We start from the raw sequence: 18755 nt of genomic DNA on the forward strand, positions 1-18755 counted from the left end.
CTGGTGACACTGATTTATTTAGAATTCAAGGCACTTAACCAGCATGGCTACCACAGTGATACGCCATCCCATCTGGTTTACGCTTAGTGGGACTATCATTTGTTTTTCAACAGGACAACGACCCAACACACCCCCATGCTGTGTAAGGGCTATTTGACCAAGAAGGAGAGTGGTGGAATGCTGCAACAGATCACCCAACCTCAAACCAATTAAGATGGTTTGGGATGAGTTGGAGCGCAGAGTGAAGGAAAAGCAGCCAACAAGTGTTCAGCATGTGGGAACTCCTTTAAGACTGTTGTAAAAGCATTCCAGGTGAAGCTGGTTGAGAGAATGCCAAGAGTGTACAAAGCCTTGTCTGTGTGTTTGACCAAAACTCTCTCCCCCTCAGCGCAATGGAGTGCACAGGTATTACGGTCACTGTCCTTTCAGCACCATCAGCCTATCACCTTTGATGTGATGCTGTTGTTGTTGCTATTGGCGACAGTGTGATCTTGGTGTTGGACTACCACAGGTTGAGTAAATAGCGTGTTTTTTGTTTTTCTGGGCACATTTTTTCATGCTGAAGTCACGTGCAGGTTCCGTTTGTGTGTGTGCGGCAGCCCGAAGCACGACCAGGCCTATTTAATTCGTTCATAACGTCCTCAATCATTGCTCCTCCGACACTTGAACGGTCCAACTACAGAACGTATAACACTCCCACAACCCTAACCATTAGTAGGGGTAACTACAAACTGACCTTAGTGTTCCAGTGGTAATACTGTGCCCATGTGTGTGTGCAGAACTCCCAGCCTGCTTCCAAACCTTCTGTCAGTCTGACCACACAACACCTCTCTGTTACCCTACTGAGAGAACTGGCTGCCAATCCAGCCACACTGTTTGTGTACGAGAGACATATAATAGTGCAGAGAGACCTGGCCTACCCAGGGCTTGACAAAGCCACACTTGTGTCCATATTACTGTACCTAGCAGTCATTTGTTTTGCATGGAAAACTCTCAACAGTCAACGCTACAAGAGCACTGTTTTTATTGGCTACCACTCTGGGACTTCCTGATTGGAAAGCCAATAAGAATGACTCATCTGAGTATGAAAGAGGGTCTCTGTACTGAGAATAAATCACCTAGATGGCCTAGGTCAGGTGTTCTAACCTGTCCTGAGTAGGTGAATCAGGTGAGATAGTTCAGGGCTACAACTAATCTAACCTGTCCTGAGTAGGTGAATCAGGTGAGATAGTTCAGGGCTACAACTAATCTAACCTGTCCTGAGTAGGTGAATCAGGTGAGATAGTTCAGGGCTACAACTAATCTAACCTGTCCTGAGTAGGTGAATCAGGTGAGATAGTTCAGGGCTACAACTAATCTAACCTGTCCTGAGTAGGTGAATCAGGTGAGATAGTTCAGGGCTACAACTAATCTAACCTGTCCTGAGTAGGTGAATCAGGTGAGATAGTTCAGGGCTACAACTAATCTAACCTGTCCTGAGTAGGTGAATCAGGTGAGATAGTTCAGGGCTACAACTAATCTAACCTGTCCTGAGTAGGTGAATCAGGTGAGATAGTTCAGGGCTACAACTAATCTAACCTGTCCTGAGTAGGTGAATCAGGTGAGATAGTTCAGGGCTACAACTAATCTAACCTGTCCTGAGTAGGTGAATCAGGTGAGATAGTTCAGGGCTACAACTAATCTAACCTGTCCTGAGTAGGTGAATCAGGTGAGATAGTTCAGGGCTACAACTAATCTAACCTGTCCTGAGTAGGTGAATCAGGTGAGATAGTTCAGGACTACAACTAATCTAACCTGTCCTGAGTAGGTGAATCAGGTGAGATAGTTCAGGGCTACAACTAATCTAACCTGTCCTGAGTAGGTGAATCAGGTGAGATAGTTCAGGGCTACAACTAATCTAACCTGTCCTGAGTAGGTGAATCAGGTGAGATAGTTCAGGGCTACAACTAATCTAACCTGTCCTGAGTAGGTGAATCAGGTGAGATAGTTCAGGGCTACAACTAATCTAACCTGTCCTGAGTAGGTGAATCAGGTGAGATAGTTCAGGACTACAACTAATCTAACCTGTCCTGAGTAGGTGAATCAGGTGAGATAGTTCAGGGCTACAACTAATCTAACCTGTCCTGAGTAGGTGAATCAGGTGAGATAGTTCAGGGCTACAACTAATCTAACCTGTCCTGAGTAGGTGAATCAGGTGAGATAGTTCAGGGCTACAACTAATCTAACCTGTCCTGAGTAGGTGAATCAGGTGAGATAGTTCAGGGCTACAACTAATCTAACCTGTCCTGAGTAGGTGAATCAGGTGAGATAGTTCAGGGCTACAACTAATCTAACCTGTCCTGAGTAGGTGAATCAGGTGAGATAGTTCAGGACTACAACTAATCTAACCTGTCCTGAGTAGGTGAATCAGGTGAGATAGTTCAGGGCTACAACTAATCTAACCTGTCCTGAGTAGGTGAATCAGGTGAGATAGTTCAGGACTACAACTAATCTAACCTGTCCTGAGTAGGTGAATCAGGTGAGATAGTTCAGGGCTACAACTAATCTAACCTGTCCTGAGTAGGTGAATCAGGTGAGATAGTTCAGGGCTACAACTAATCTAACCTGTCCTGAGTAGGTGAATCAGGTGAGATAGTTCAGGACTACAACTAATCTAACCTGTCCTGAGTAGGTGAATCAGGTGAGATAGTTCAGGACTACAACTAATCTAACCTGTCCTGAGTAGGTGAATCAGGTGAGATAGGACAGGGCTACAAGGTCTCCGAGGAGAGGTTTGAACACCACTGGCCTAACATTTTCCAACTGACATACATGATGCTGGTGCTCCAGCAGCAGGCCTTTGCCTTGATGATGCTGGTTGTCAGGGCAACACAGACGGAGTTCCTACATGGGAGCTTTCAGCGCTGCAGGGGGCAGGACAGCGCTGCTGACTACGGAGGTCAGAGGAAAAAATGATCAGAGATTCATGACAGAAGAGGCTAACCAGGCGCAGGCGCATCGTTTATTAACAGGTAAATGGTTTATTAAAAAGGTGCACAGTTTATTAATGAATAAGGAAACTAACCTAACTGGCCATTTCATAGTCACCTATCCATAGTGGGCCTAGGCTGGTTAAACACAGCTTGTACAGAGTGTCGTCCATTTAGGGGAAGAAGAGTGTGTGTGTGTGTGTTATTAGGCGTTAAGGGACATACACTGAACACAACTCTGAATATGGATTTGTGATTCAGGCTCTTGACACACACACACACTATATCAGTCCCCCAGCGTCAGGTCTGGAGCATGAAGTCACAAGCTCTGCTGGTTGGCTACTGTGTAGCAACCTAGCGCTGCCAAAAGCCCTGGTCTGCCCTAGAAAGCCTAGGTAAAATGACCATCGCCAGAACGACTGACACCAAAAAATGTAAACGGACACTTTGGCCTCAAATTTGATCCCCGCAGTAACTGATTTTAAAGTTTGCTACAAATCAAGATATTAAATAGTGATCCATTCTGCCTACTACATTTGTCATCACACAGGACCACGTGCAGACACGGACCAATCACGGGCCGGCAGGCTACGAGGAGGCTTCATGCGCCTTCGGGAGTTTTCTAAAGGAACCCGTGGACGACATCAGCACTACTATCTACTGGTTTTAATGTGTACGGCGTAGTTTATTACAGGTTGTACGGTATCATCTTTAATGCTGAGACAGTTTATTACAGGTTGTACGGTATCATCTCTACTGCCGAGCCTACCCGCTGAGACAGTTTATTACAGGTTGTACGGTATCATCTCTACTGCCGAGCCTACCCGCTGAGACAGTTTATTACAGGTTGTACGGTATCATCTTTACTGTCGAGCCTACCCGCTGAGACAGTTCATTACAGGTTGTACGGTATCATCTTTACTGCCGAGCCTACCCGCTGAGACAGTACGGTAACAGAACATTTAACCGTGAAGCATGGGGGTGGCAGCATCATGTTGTGGGGGTGCTTTGCTGCAGGAGGGACTGGTGCACTTCACAAAATAGATGGCATCATGAGGGAGGAAATTTGTGTGTATATATTTGAAGCAACATCTCAAGACATCAGTCAGGAAGTTACAGCTTGGTCGCAAATGGGTCTTCGAAATGGACAATGACCCCAAACATAGTTCCAGAGTTGTTGACAACAAAAGTCAAGGTATTGGAGTGGCCATCACAAAGCCCTGACCTCAATCCCATAGAGAATTTGTGGGCAGAACTGAAAAAGCCTGTGCGAGTGTGGCTGATGTGAAATGGCTAGCTAGTTAGCGGTGGTGCACGCTAATAGTGTTTCAATCAGTGACGTCACTCGCTCTGAGACCTAGAAGTAGTTGTTCCCCTTGCTCTGCAAGGGCCGCGGCTTTTGTTGCGCGATGGGTAACGATGCTTCGTGAGTGACTGTGGTTGATGTGTGCAGAGGGTCCCTGGTTCGAGCCCAGGTTGGGGCGAGGAGAGGGACGGAAGCTATACTGTTAAACGAGCAAGGAGGCCTACAAACGTGACTCAGTTACACCAGCTCTGTCAGGAGGAATGGGCCAAAATTCACCCTTATTGTGGGAAGCTTGTGGAAGGCTACTCAAAACTTTTGACCCAAGTTAAACAATTTAAAGGCAATGCTACCAAATGCTAATTGAGTGTCCATAAACTTCTGACCCACTGGGAATGATGAAAGAAATAAAAGCTGAAATAAATCATTCTCTACTATTATTCTGACATTTCACTTTCTTAAAATAAATTGGTGATCCTAACTGACCTAAGACAGGGAATTTTTACTATGATTAAATGTCAGGAATTGTGAAAATCTGAGTTTCAATGTATTTGGCTAAGGTGTATGTAAACTTCCGACTTCAACTGTACATGCTGCAAACCACAAAAAAAAAAAAAAACTTTTTATATATATATATATATATATATATACAGTGGGGAGAACAAGTATTTGATACACTGCCGATTTTGCAGGTTTTCCTACTTACAAAGCATGTAGAGGTCTGTAATTTTTATCATAGGTACACTTCAACTGTGAGAGACGGAATCTAAAACAAAAATCCAGAAAATCACATTGTATGATTTTTAAGTAATTCATTTGCATTTTATTGCATGACATAAGTATTTGATCACCTACCAACCAGTAAGAATTCCGGCTCTCACAGACCTGTTAGTTTTTCTTTAAGAAGCCCTCCTGTTCTCCACTCATTACCTGTATTAACTGCACCTGTTTGAACTCGTTACCTGTATAAAAGACACCTGTCCACACACTCAATCAAACAGACTCCAACCTCTCCACAATGGCCAAGACCAGAGAGCTGTGTAAGGACATCAGGGATAAAATTGTAGACCTGCACAAGGCTGGGATGGGCTACAGGACAATAGGCAAGCAGCTTGGTGAGAAGGCAACAACTGTTGGCGCAATTATTAGAAAATAGAAGAAAATAGAAGAAGTTCAAGATGATGGTCAATCACCCTCGGTCTGGGGCTCCATGCAAGATCTCACCTCGTGGGGCATCAATGATCATGAGGAAGGTGAGGGATCAGCCCAGAACTACACGGCAGGACCTGGTCAATGACCTGAAGAGAGCTGGGACCACAGTCTCAAAGAAAAGCATTAGTAACACACTACGCCGTCATGGATTAAAATCCTGCAGCGCACACAAGGTCCCCCTGCTCAAGCAGGCGCATGTCCAGGCCCGTCTGAAGTTTGCCAATGACCATCTGGATGATCCAGAGGAGGAATGGGAGAAGGTCATGTGGTCTGATGATTCAAAAATAGAGCTTTTTGGTCTAAACTCCACTCGCCGTGTTTGGAGGAAGAAGAAGGATGAGTACAACCCCAAGAACACCATCCCAACCGTGAAGCATGGAGGTGGAAACATCATTCTTTGGGGATGCTTTTCTGCAAAGGGGACAGGACGACTGCACCGTATTGAGGGGAGGATGGATGGGGCCATGTATTGCGAGATCTTAGCCAACAACCTCCTTCCCTCAGTAAGAGCATTGATGATGGGTCGTGGCTGGGTCTTCCAGTATGACAACGACCCGAAACACACAGCCAGGGCAACTAAGGAGTGGCTCCGTAAGAAGTATCTCAAGGTCCTGGAGTGGCCTAGCCAGTCTCCAGACCTGAACCCAATAGAAAATCTTTGGAGGGAGCTGAAAGTCCGTATTGCCCAGCGACAGCCCCGAAACCTGAAGGATCTGGAGAAGGTCTGTATGGAGGAGTGGGCCAAAATCCCTGCTGCAGTGTGTGCAAACCTGGTCAAGAACTACAGGAAACGTGTGATCTCTGTAATTGCAAACAAACGATTCTGTACCAAATATTCAGTTCTGCTTTTCTGATGTATCAAATACTTATGTCATGCAATAAAATGCTAATTAATTACTTAAAAATCATACAATGTGATTTTCGGGATTTTTGTTTTAGATTCCGTCTCTCACAGTTGAAGTGTACCTATGATAAAAATTACAGACCTCTACATGCTTTTTAAGTAGGAAAATCTGCAAAATCGGCAGTGTATCAAATACTTGTTCTCCCCACTGTATATATATATATATATATATATATACACACACACTGAACACACACAGACAGACCAGAGAGAGAGTTAGAGGACTATACAAAGATAGAGAACAAAAACTTAGAGAGAAGGGAAAGAGAGCGAGTGAAAACGAGAGAGAAACAGACACACACTGAACACACTTACATTGTGACTGGAGCTGTTTTCCAGGGGATTATTAGAGGAGTTGTAGACTGGTATTGAAGCAGAGGCCATGACTCTACAGAGGAGATGGAGAGGAAAAGGATAGAGAGGAGGGAGGAGAGGTGAGAACAAAAGTAAGATATTAATATTGATGAATGAGGTCATTGGGACCGTTGCCACCCTTGGTTAGTTAACCCAAAAAGAAGAACCCCATTGCCCTTCTGAAGACAGTCACTGCGAAGGTCTTTAACAGACTAATATCTGTCCTGTCAGTGTCACACCACTCCCTACAGTGAAAGTACAGTACTTGGCTCATCAAAGAGACAGTGGTTACTACCACCTGCTATAGCTTATTCAAGAATAGCGAAGTCAACAAAATGTGGCATGCTCTTCCTTTCTCTCCAACAGCAGCGATGATGATGCAATGAAAAGGACCTGTGTCTGATCCATCACAATGAGATATGGAAAGTGTGTGTGTGTGAGTGCCAACAGCAGTGAAAGCTTTAATGTTTTACAAATGTCTCATGAATTAGCCTATCACTACTATCACACACACACACACACACACACACACACACACACACACACACACACACACACACACACACACACACACACACACACACACACACACACACACACACACACACACACACACACACACACACACACACACACACACACAGCTAGCCATTTGATTAGCTGTTCAGCAGTGTTATGGCTTGGGGGTAGAACTGTTAAGGAGCCTTTTGGACCTAGACTTGGCGCTCCGGTACCGCTTGCCGTGCGGTAGCAGAGAGAACAGTCTATGACTAGGGTGGCTGGAGTCTTACATTTATTTTTTAAATGTACTCCTTTTTCTCCTTAATTTCGTGATATCCAATTGGTAGTCTCATCGCTGCAACTTATGTACGGACTCAGGAGAAGTGAAGGTCGAGAGCCGTGCGTCCTCTGAAACACAAGCCAACCAAGCCGCACCGCTTCTTGACACAAAGCCCACTCAACCCGGAAGCCAGCAGCATCAATGTGCCGGAGGAAACACCGTACACCTGGCAACCGTGTCAGCGTGCACTGCGCCCGGTCCACCACAGGAGTCGCTAGTGCGCAATGAGACAAGGACATCCCTGCCGGCCAAACCCTCCCCTAACCCGGACGACGCTGGGCCAATTGTGCGCCGCCCCAGGGGTCTCCCGGTCGCGGGCGGCTGCGACAGAGCCTGGACTCTAACCAGGATCTCTAGCGGCACAGCTTAGACCACTGCGCCACTCAGGAGGCCCTGACTGGAATCTGACAATTTTTGGGGCCTTCCTCTGACACCACCTTGTATATAGGTCCTAGATGGCAGGAAGCTTGGCCCCATGGGAACAAATTGATAATTTTAACCATGTTTTGAAATGAGTGTTTGTTTACAATACTATTGTTTAGATCAATGGAGTAAAACAAGATTATATTTGGGGTTCTGCTGGGGGTAAGTCAGCTCAGTTAGCTCATGAGGCATTGATAGGTTAGATTTTTCATTGGCTAGGCTTAGGTTACATATCATTGATTCAAAAACTCCAAACATGGACTACCCCTTTAAATGCTGAAGGTACAAGTGAGGCCATTAATCATTTCACTGGAAAGCGTTGACCTCTATATCTGTTACAGCAACATCGGCTCAGAGAGAAGAAGCACTACGTCGAGACGAGGAGCTAGGCATATGGCTATTTATAAATGTCTGACACACACACACACTTGACAGTTACTGTGGTTTGGTAAGTGAAGTGGAGGGTGGGAGGTGGAGGGAAAGGGCACGAGGGGGCTGCCCTGGCTGTCACGATTAGCAAGCCCTGATCATACGTCACTGACAGACTACTCTGATGTACTCAATCCATCACATAGACACACACACACCTCCCCGGGGAGAGAAGAGGGCCAAATCAAAACCGTTCATTGTTCTTAATGTTATCATACTGTAGGTTGATGCTGATTACCTAAATGGACGTCCTATATTCAGTTTTCTGATTACCTCTACCTCGAATTAATGCAAAATGAAAAACTATTTTGATACATTTATGTGGTAATAAATATCCACACAAATTCTGTAATGACTCTATAAATGTTTATTTTCAAGCTTCGTGTGAATATTAAAAGCCATCATAAGGATAATTTATGGATAAAGGCTAGCCTATATTTTCATGGATAATACTGTCAGTGAATATGATAGGCCCTACATATAAACACCAGTGATACTTTTTGGTCATGTAGTGCACAGTGTATGTGGACGCCTGCTCCTTGAACATCTCATTCCAAAATCATGGGCATTAATATGGAGTTGGTCCCCCCTTTGCTGCTATAACAGCCTCCACTCTTCTGGGAAGGCTTTCCACGGCTAGATGATCGAACATTTCTGCGGGGACTTGCTTCCATTCAGCCACAAGAGCATTAATGAGGTCGGGCACCGATGTTGGGCGATTAGGCCTGGCTCGTAGTCAGCTTTCCAATTAACCCCATTGAACACCTTTGGGGTTGAGGTCAGGGCTCTGTGCAGGCCAGTCAAGTTCTTCAACACCGATCTCGACAAACCATTTCTGTACGGACCTCGCCACAAACAAAACAATGAGATAGATATTTCACCAGATGTATAAAATGTGAAGCACCCGCTTGGCGTTTCCATTCACAACCAAATATGGTATTGAGAGGAAGCCCAGTGGCCGGCAGTGGGAAAATATGGATTTTGTCCGACATTCTGCAAATGTCCTCATCGATGAAACGTTAGATGTCAATACAGTTACGTTTCATAACTAGAATCTGTTATGAACAGATTAGACTACGTATTGTAGACTAACTTTTGCCAAAGTTAAACTTTTTTTTTTTTTTTTAAATCACATTGTTTAGGAGTGCAAAGGCGAAGTGAGTTATTGCACACGCGCATTTCACAGAGTAGGCGTTCCTTAAAGGAAATATGCAGATGTATGCTAGAACGGGCCAATAGGATCTCGCTAGCTCATGCTTGGCTCTGCCCACCTCCTTGCTTGTTCTGCCCACTATGACTCATTTGTTCCCATTGGAAACAGGCTGTGGTCTGTCTTGGTTAAGTTATAAAAATATTTGATCTGGCTTTGTGCACGAGGGCATTGTCATGCTGAAACAGGAAAGGGCCTTCCCCAAACGGTTGCCACAAAATTGGAAGCACAGAATCGTCTAGAATGTCAATGTATGCTATAGCGTTAAGCATTTCCCTTCACTGCAACTAAGGGGCCTAGCCCGAACCATGAAAAACAGCCCTAGACAACTACTCCTCCACCAAACTTTACAGTTGACACTATGCATTGGGGCAGATAGCGTTTTCCTGGCATCCACCAAACCCAAATTTGTCTGCCGTACTGACATATGGTGAAGCGTGATTCATCACTCCAAACAAGATTTTCTTAGAATTCGGTGGCATTATATTATAGTATGACGAATACAATTGAACACAGCTGAATAAAATAGAAAGGCTATTTTCTCCAAAACGATTTAAGGGATTGTGCACATGCGGCTATTCTGTGTTGAGCGTTTAACAAAGAAACAGGTATTCCTATATGCTTAATTTAGAGTTATTAATGTAACTTTAGTTGTTCTACAAATGTTGGATTATATGTTTCGATTTTTAATACATTGTAAGGCTGCATGATGCAGCTAATGCTGATTTGAAAAAAGTGGCTTGAAAAGGCACGAGCTCTGCTTAGATTTTTACACAGGCTGTACACACTTCATCAGTCTCTCATTCACAATTTGACAAGCAAATGACAATGTCGGCGGCATCCCCTTTGTGTGGCCGTAATGCACACAAAAAAAAAAAGCCATGTCTCCTGCTGCCAGCGGCTGTTGCGCCCTTGGCCCAGAGTGCTGCATTGCGCCCTTGGCCCAGAGTGCTGCATTGCGCCCTTGGCCCAGAGTGCTGCATTGCGCCCTTGGCCCAGAGTGCTGTGCTGAGTGCTGCGGGCTCCGAAGCCCCTCTCACTCACATGGCTCTCCATCACGTGATCTGGTCTTTCTCACAGGCTACAAGTGACGACAGACACATCGAGGATGCAACAGCGCGTCCTTATCCAATTCTGAGGTGCATATTGAAGATAAGTAGATGAGTAGGCCTAACGAACCGCAAAAGCATCCGCCTATGTCAACCTACTATCCTCCATAGTACAAAACTTTACTTATTATATTCTGTGCAAGAAATAAATATTCCAAACATATTCTGGGACAGTTGTGGGATGCGATAGATCCCAAATTAACATAACTTGTTTTTTCTGCTGGTGGTTTTCCCGCAATGTGGCTGACGCAACAGATCAGAAGGTTTAGCTGAAAATGTTGATAAACTATTAGGCTATTTCTTCACAGTATAAGAGCAGCAATGTGCACATGGCAGTAGGCAATAAGCGTAAAAGTTCCTTTAGCGGGAAAACACCATTATCAAAAGTGACTGCAAATGACATTATGCATGTAATGCTTTTATTATAAAAGGTGCATTTTTATGGTTAAAATTATCTTCCCCAAACTTGAAACTCAAGCACTGCTTATGTATGCCAGTTAGGCTCTACACACCTTGTAAAGCGGATTAATGTGCTTAATTTTAAAGTTATTTGGCCACTTCAGTTGTGATACAAACCTTATCAAAACATAGGCTTATGGGCAAGGCACGAGGTGTGCAACTATGTTTATTTTTTTTAAGTCACAAAAAAAATGCATCGTTTGCCTTACGCTGGGCATCAATCATAAGTGATATACAATTCACAAGTGAAAGGGTAATATTGTCACCAATCACACTATTCTTGATTTAATCTTGTCTTTCCATTCACTAAATAAGATGTGTGAAATTTGTTTGGACTTAGAATGGACCATTATCATGCACCTGTCTCAAAACAGGAGCAGCGGTGAAAATGACATGTCACCTGTGCACTTAAATAGCGAATGGAGGACGCTTTTCCCCTGGTTCATTTTCATGCCAGCCAGGTAGACTATACTCCTGTTGTAAAGAGTAATGTGCTTAATATTCAGAAAGTTGAGAAATAAATAGTATAGACCTAGCCTATAGAAAGCTGATTGGATCCTGCTCTTAACTTCTTTGGGATAGGGGGCAGTATTCTGACATCCGGATGAAAAGCGTGCCTGCCCAAAGTAAACTGCCTGCTACTCAGGCCCTGAAGCTAGGATATGCATACAATTGGTAGATTTGGATAGAAAGGACTCTAAAGTTTCTAAAACTGTTAAAATAATGTCTGTGAGTATAACAGAACTTATTTAGCAGGTGAAAACCCGAGGACAAACCATCCAGGAAAAAAATGTGAGTTCAGTGTGTTTTCAATTGGTTTTCTATGGGAATCTAGATTTCTGAGGCATCTGGTTGCAGTTCCTATGGCTTCCACTAGATGTCAGTCTTTAGAAATTGGTTGATCTAAAGTTTATAAAACTATTAAAATAATGTCTGTGAGTATAACAGAACTGAAATGAGAGGCGAAACCCCAAGGACAAACCATCCCCCCCAAAAATGTTTTCATCCTACCACTGATTTCAATGGCTGGCACTTTTATAATAAGGCGAAATTGTGCTTGATTGCAGTTCCTAGGACTTCCACTAGATGTCAACAGTCTTTAGAAAGAGTTTTTATTTTTTTATTATTAGCCAGAAATTGTAGTTTTTCTAGGTTGCTCCCATTTGGGCTGTAGTGTTTCCAAGTGCGTGAATGAGAGCGCGATCTTTGGTATTTTTCTCAGGTAAAGACAATAACGATTCTCCGTCTCAAATTTTTGCATTTATTTGCGTATTAGGGTACCTAAGGTTTGATTATAAACGTTGAGTGACTTGTTTGGATAAGTTTATTGGTAACGTTTGGGATTCATTTTGTATGCATTTTGAAGGCGGGAAACCGATTGGATCATTGACTGAAGCGCGCCAGCTAAACAGAGTTTTTATGGATATAAAGAAGGACTTGATCGAACAAAAGGACCATTTGTAAAGTAACTGGGACCTTTAGGAGTGCCAACAGAAGAAGATCTTCAAAGGTAAGTCATATATTATATCGCTATTTCTGACTTTCGTGTCGCAACTCCCTGGTTGAAAATGATTTGTTATGCATGTGTGTGCTGGGCGCTGTCCTCAGATAATCGCATGGTTTGCTTTCGCCGTAAAGCCTTTTTGAAATCTGACACGGCGGCTGGATTAACAACAAGTTAAGCTTTATTTTGATGTATTGCACTTGTGATTTCATGAACGTTTAATATTTATAGTAACTTAATTAGAAATTTGGCGCTTTGCAATTTCACCAGAAGTTGTCGCTAGCGCCCCACTGATCCGCAGGAAGTTAAGAGACCATCACTCTGTTCTAAAGCATTGCATAGCCTATAGAAATGTTGCGCAACATGAGCTCTCATGAAGTGTTTGATTTCCGATGACATTTGCATTGTTCTCAGAGTGATTAGACGGACAATAGAGTGCCGAGTACCAGGCAGTTAGCAAGTTTAGTAGGCTACTAATGACCATCAGCAGCATCACAGCTGGGAGAAACCTAATTACCGTGATGTCACGTGTACTTTGACTGCCTTCATGGCTCGTGACCGCCAGTGTCGGTCACCGCAACAGCCCTACCAGCGACTGGCTCATGTGAACCAAAATCCTGATGCTTTGTTTTAACGTTTGGAAACGTCAATAATCATTGATTGCGAGACGGCTTTTGAAACATATGGCCCTCATCTTTCATCAGCGAGAAAGAACCTTCAAAATATTATTTTTTTGACTTACTGTAGCAGTTACAGATACATGCAGCTATGGGTGCCTCCACCTGACCAAACCACACTTCTTCTGCTACACTTCCCGAGTTACACTTCCACACAGGTGTTCTGAGCATGCTAGATGGCTGAATAGGTCCGTTTACCCTAGCTCACTACCACCTTTGGATAGAATTTTTTTTTTAAAATAAAACATTTTCTGCCATTTCAACTATTTCACCTGGTCGATACATCCGTAACTTTTTTTTGCAGACACGGCCATCGCAGCCACCCAATAAGCCAGCGGTAGGTTATAGTGGACAAAATTCTCTCTCCAGGCCCGCCGGGAAGGCAGAGTTTGTACCTTCAGACACATGAAATGGTTCAAAATCAGAACACTTCCACTACCCGGCACGCAGTGCAGCTGAAATCGGCTGCACCTACCGCCAACAGCGTGAGACGAATACAAAAATAAAATAGGAAAGCAAGGCTTTACCGTTGTTTTTTTACAGAAATGTTTGGCGATCGACTAGAAATGTCTTGGAGATGGACTAGTCGATCACGCACAACCGGTTGGTGACCACTGTTCTAAGCCAATCAGATATTTTATTATTAAGTTGACAGTTGTTTAAGTTTCCAGTAGTGGCCAATTTCAAAGCAGAAAAAAATTACTTGTGTTGAGGCAACCCTCAGATAAACATATTTTGTGTACCTTCTCAGATAAGTGATCATACTTTTGGTAAAATCAAGAGATGAATGTGCTGATACATGCACATGATAGCATACTTCATGAGCATTCATGACTACTTCTTGCCAATTGAAAATATGTGTTTTTCATGCTAGCAGTCGTGCCACAGTCACACAGGAGCAACATAACTGTGAACTACAACAAGATTATAGATTCAGGCATTCACACCTTACATTTTTAAATGCATTTAGTCTTATTTTACTGTTAAATGAACCTTGCATAGATGCCATTTTTGTAAATGTGATATTTATCTCAGCTTAAAGGGAACAGTAGCACAGAAAGCATTCCCTCTATAAAGAATGTCAATTACAATAAAGCAATATTGTTCAATACTAATTTTGAGTAGACTTTGCTATTTTGTCTCAACATAAATCAGTGTTGTTCCAATTCAGCCCAGCACACTCCCATTTAGCCCAGCGCGCTCCCATTCAGCCCAGCGCGCTCCCATTCAGCCCAGTACATTTAGGCTCCCATTTAGCCAAGCGTGCTCCCATTCAGCCCAGCGCGCTCCCATTCAGCCCAGCGCGCTCCCATTCAGCCCAGCGCGCTCCCATTCAGCCCAGCGCGCTCCCATTCAGCCCAGCGCGCTCCCATTCAGCCAAGCGCGCTCCCATTCAGCCCAGCACTCTCCCATTCAGCCCAGCGCGCTCCCATTCAGCCCAGCGCGCTCCCATTCAGCCCAGCGCGCTCCCATTCAGCCCAGCGCGCTCCCATTCAGCCCAGCGCGCTCCCAATCAGCCAAGCGCGCTCCCATTCAGCCCAGCGCGCTCCCATTCAGCCCAGCGCGCTCCCATTCAGCCCAGCGCGCTCCCATTCAGCCCAGCGCGCTCCCATTCAGCCCAGCGCGCTCCCATTCAGCCCAGCGCGCTCCCATTCAGCCCAGCGCGCTCCCATTCAGCCCAGCGCGCTCCCATTCAGCCCAGCGCGCTCCCATTCAGCCCAGCGCGCTCCCATTCAGCCCAGCGCGCTCCCATTCAGCCCAGCGCGCTCCCAATCAGCCCAGCACGCTCCCATTCAGCCCAGCACGCTCCCATTCAGCCCAGCACGCTCCCATTAAGCCCAGTATGCTCCCATTAAGCCCAGTACGCTCCCATTAAGCCCAGTATGCATTGAAACACAGGGATAGTGTGTTGATCTCTAATATTCAATGAACATAAATGTTTTGTTTTTTTCAGATTTAAGTTGATTAAAACACACAAAAACTACAGTTAAGCATATTATGCATCTAGCCACGGTACCTTAACCAAGATTAAAAACCTCTGTACTCTCTCCAAGACGTTTGGAGTGGACAGGTAGTCGTTGATGCTGAGAGAGAAGAATTAGTTCAGGGTTGAGGGATATAAGATCTACAAGTAGAGGACACACATGCAAACAAATGAGGGATAAGAAGATAACTATTGGGCGACTACTCATGCAGTTAGGGCCGGGGCATTATCATATTTTTGTCTTCCATTCATCCAGGCGATTCCATTTTGTTGGTCCACCACTTGTACTTTAAGACACAGTAGAGAGGGAGATTTTAAAACCGGTCTTCAGACGGGCTTTAGGAAGACAAGTTGAACTAATTAACAAGAGTAGTAGTACAGGAAATGTGAATCAGCTTTCAGATAATTCATTGAAAGTTGTTATGTCTTTGTGCATGGCTTCTTATCCATAGAGGGACCAGGTTGGTGTTCGAACCAAGTAGTTACACGCCTGATTCAATTAATCATGTTTTGAAGTCTATGATTAGTTGAATCAGGTGTGTACTGGTTGTCAAAAACAAAAGCCTAAACTCTACACTGCTCTCTGTGGATACGATTGGACACACCCCTGTTATAAGTGCTACTTTCATGATGAATAGCAATGATCAGTTTATTTTAATAACTTTAGGGGACATTCATAAACCTACACATATACTTTAGATAAGTCAGTTTTGAACATTTAAATGAATTGAAATGGATTATTTCAGTGGTTGGCTAATATGAATCACTGATGTGCTTAAGAAGGGTACATTCGGTACCCATTAAGCCCAGTCCAGACTTTACCCATTTACAATATTTTTATGGCTTATGATAAAAATAAAAAATAAAGTAAAGTCATAAAGCTTCATATGAGAGATTAATCTTTCATTTTAACTACTTTTTTAAACAAAAATTAGGGTAGTATATGTTAGAAATGTCTAAACTTTTATTTTGGTGGGCTTAATAGATACACTTACCCTAATTAGCACAGGTGGTCGCTTCTGTCTTCTGTCTGTTTTCTGTAAACAAGCGCTGTAACATGGAGATATGGCAGTGTGGGGACACTAACTCAATGAAAAAAGGTGTGTATCAATATAACATTTTGTTTTTCAAAAATGATTTCTTGCTGATGTGCTTCCAAAACCGTACCGCGAGAGATGTGTGTTAATGTTCAGTGTTAATGTTCAGTGTTAACGTTCAGTGTTAACGTTAACACAAAACTCCCCCGTACGGAAGTCGCCTTCATCCAATTACTTATGTGTAACTGGAGGGAACTGAGAGTCGTGATCAAGGGCTAGAAAACTCCCCAACTTTCAATGTGTATCCAGTCAGTGGGTAAATAGCGAGAAAGTAGCATGGGAATGTCCCAAGTGAAGTGAAACTTGCAATGCAACAACATGAGAAATTAAATCAGTCATGTTTTGAATTAAATCATAACACAAATTATATGAAATCATTTATATTCTAACTGACAACTTGTAATTCCTGCTTGCTGGCTAGCCAGATTCCCAAAATCAAGTGATGTTAGCTTCAGTGGTGTAAAGTAATTAAGTGAAAATACTTTAAAGTACTATTTAAGGTCGTTTTGGGGGGTATCTGTACTTAACTATTTATATTTTTTGACAACTTTTACTCCACTACATTCCTAAAGAATATGATGTACTTTTTACTCCATACATTTTCCCTGCCACCCAAAAGTACTCATTACATTTCGAATGCTTAGCTGGACAGGAAAATTGTCAAATTCAAACACTTATCAAGGGAACATCCCTGCTCATCCCTTCTGCCCCTGATCTGACAGACTACCTAAACACAAATGCTTAGTTTGTAAATGATGTCCCGAGTGTTGTAGTGTGTCCCTGGCTATCCGTAAATGTGTGAAATTATTTATACTTTTACTTTTGATACTTAAGTATGTTATAGCAATAACTTTTATATGTAAAACCAAATAAGTTTAGACTTTTATTCAAGTAGCATTTGTTTTGCTGGGTGACTTTCACTTGACTTTCATTTTCTATGGAAAATGTATCTTTCCTTTTATTCAAGTATGACAATTGGGTATTTTTTCCACCACTGGTTAGCAACATTAAATGTCCCAACAAACTCGCCTAGTTGCCCCGAAGCTAGTGAGGCGTAGAATAAATGGAATGTGAAACTAGCTTCAATGTTGTGTGGGGGAAAAAAATTCTGCTTCAACCCTAAAGACGTTACGGCACAAAGAGCATTGTAACCAGAAGCAATAACTACCAACTGAACTGAATTCATCCAAATGAAGGCTTCAAACAGACGACAAACCAACTTTTACAACTTCGCCCCTGCCCCATTCCAGCACCAGCGCCAAGCCAACGCTCGAGTCAGTGCATAGACATCATGGAGCGAGTCGCGACCAGGAAATCGCGAAGGCCAGAATAACAAACCGATAGATACTTTAGAACTCAAATAAGACCATTTATTTAGTCTCAGCACAATGTAACATCAACCAACCGCTGCCGAAAAGCCCACAAAATGTCAACGCCGTGGTATTTTCCTCGTGATTTATGTTACTTACCCACAAACTGCTATTCTCCGTTCCCGAATTTTGTCGGTCTGTTTTGCACCGCTCTCAGGAAGAAGAACTTCACCCAGAGTCACGTGCGGAGCTGTCATGACGCGGATTGGACGGTTGTCAAGTCGGACCCTGCAAAGAGTTTAGGGAGTTGTATTTTTCATTGGTTAGTGATAAATCCTGATATTTCCAGCTAAAATGGTTTATGGATGTTTTTCCACGGTATATAGGCTATATTGTATTCATGTGTTTATTGATATGAAATATAGACAAGGACATTGCCATTGTTTTCTGTTTAAATATGACCGACAGTAGATAGGGAAAGTGTAAACTCAGCTATTATAGCTTATCGTATCCTATATTAACCACAGGAGGCTGGTGAGATGAGCTAGAGGAGAACGGGCTTACTGCAATGGCTGTAATGGAATAAATGTAACATACGTTTGATGTGTTTGATACCGTTCCATTCATATCATCCCAGCCATTATCAAGGAGCCCGTCCTCCTATAGCTCCTCCCACCAGCCTCCCCTGATCTTAACATTAACCCCTAAACTCATTAGGCTTATTACTCAGCCAGATTTACATTAGAGACAGGGAGACTCCCTGATCCTATACCATACAGGCATTATACAGCAACTTAGTTAGACCACTGTCATTGCAAAGACAGGATTTTACTCATCCATCCATGCTTTCACCCGTCCTGTCATGTCTTGACGAATCAGTGATCATGGAACAAAATACATGAGGGAAGGAAGCAGTGAAATATACAAGGAAAGAGAGCCATTGAGACACAGCCGTGGTGCTTTTGATAAA

General features: G+C 43.4%; 1 protein-coding gene across 3 annotated transcripts in view; it reads right to left on the bottom strand.

Moving 5' to 3' along the window:
* Positions 1 to 18101, bottom strand: part of LOC139561918 (myotubularin-like) — a 57942-nt gene extending 39841 nt beyond the window's left edge. For 2 of the 3 annotated variants that reach the window (XR_011672248.1, XM_071379343.1), the window contains exons 1-2: positions 17945 to 18101; positions 6704 to 6776 (exon numbers count right to left, since the gene is read on the bottom strand). Coding sequence is in view for 1 of the 3 variants with exons in the window: in XM_071379343.1 (XP_071235444.1) it covers positions 6704 to 6776; positions 17945 to 18042 (171 nt within the window). In the remaining 2 variants the exon portion in view is untranslated. The remainder of the gene's footprint in view (positions 1 to 6703; positions 6777 to 17944) is intronic. The other variant, XM_071379344.1, reaches the window with a different exon arrangement.
* Positions 18102 to 18755: the final 654 nt, after the last annotated feature.

The sequence above is a fragment of the Salvelinus alpinus genome, chromosome 31, assembly GCF_045679555.1.
Source record: "Salvelinus alpinus chromosome 31, SLU_Salpinus.1, whole genome shotgun sequence".
Taxonomy (NCBI): Eukaryota; Metazoa; Chordata; class Actinopteri; order Salmoniformes; family Salmonidae; genus Salvelinus; species Salvelinus alpinus.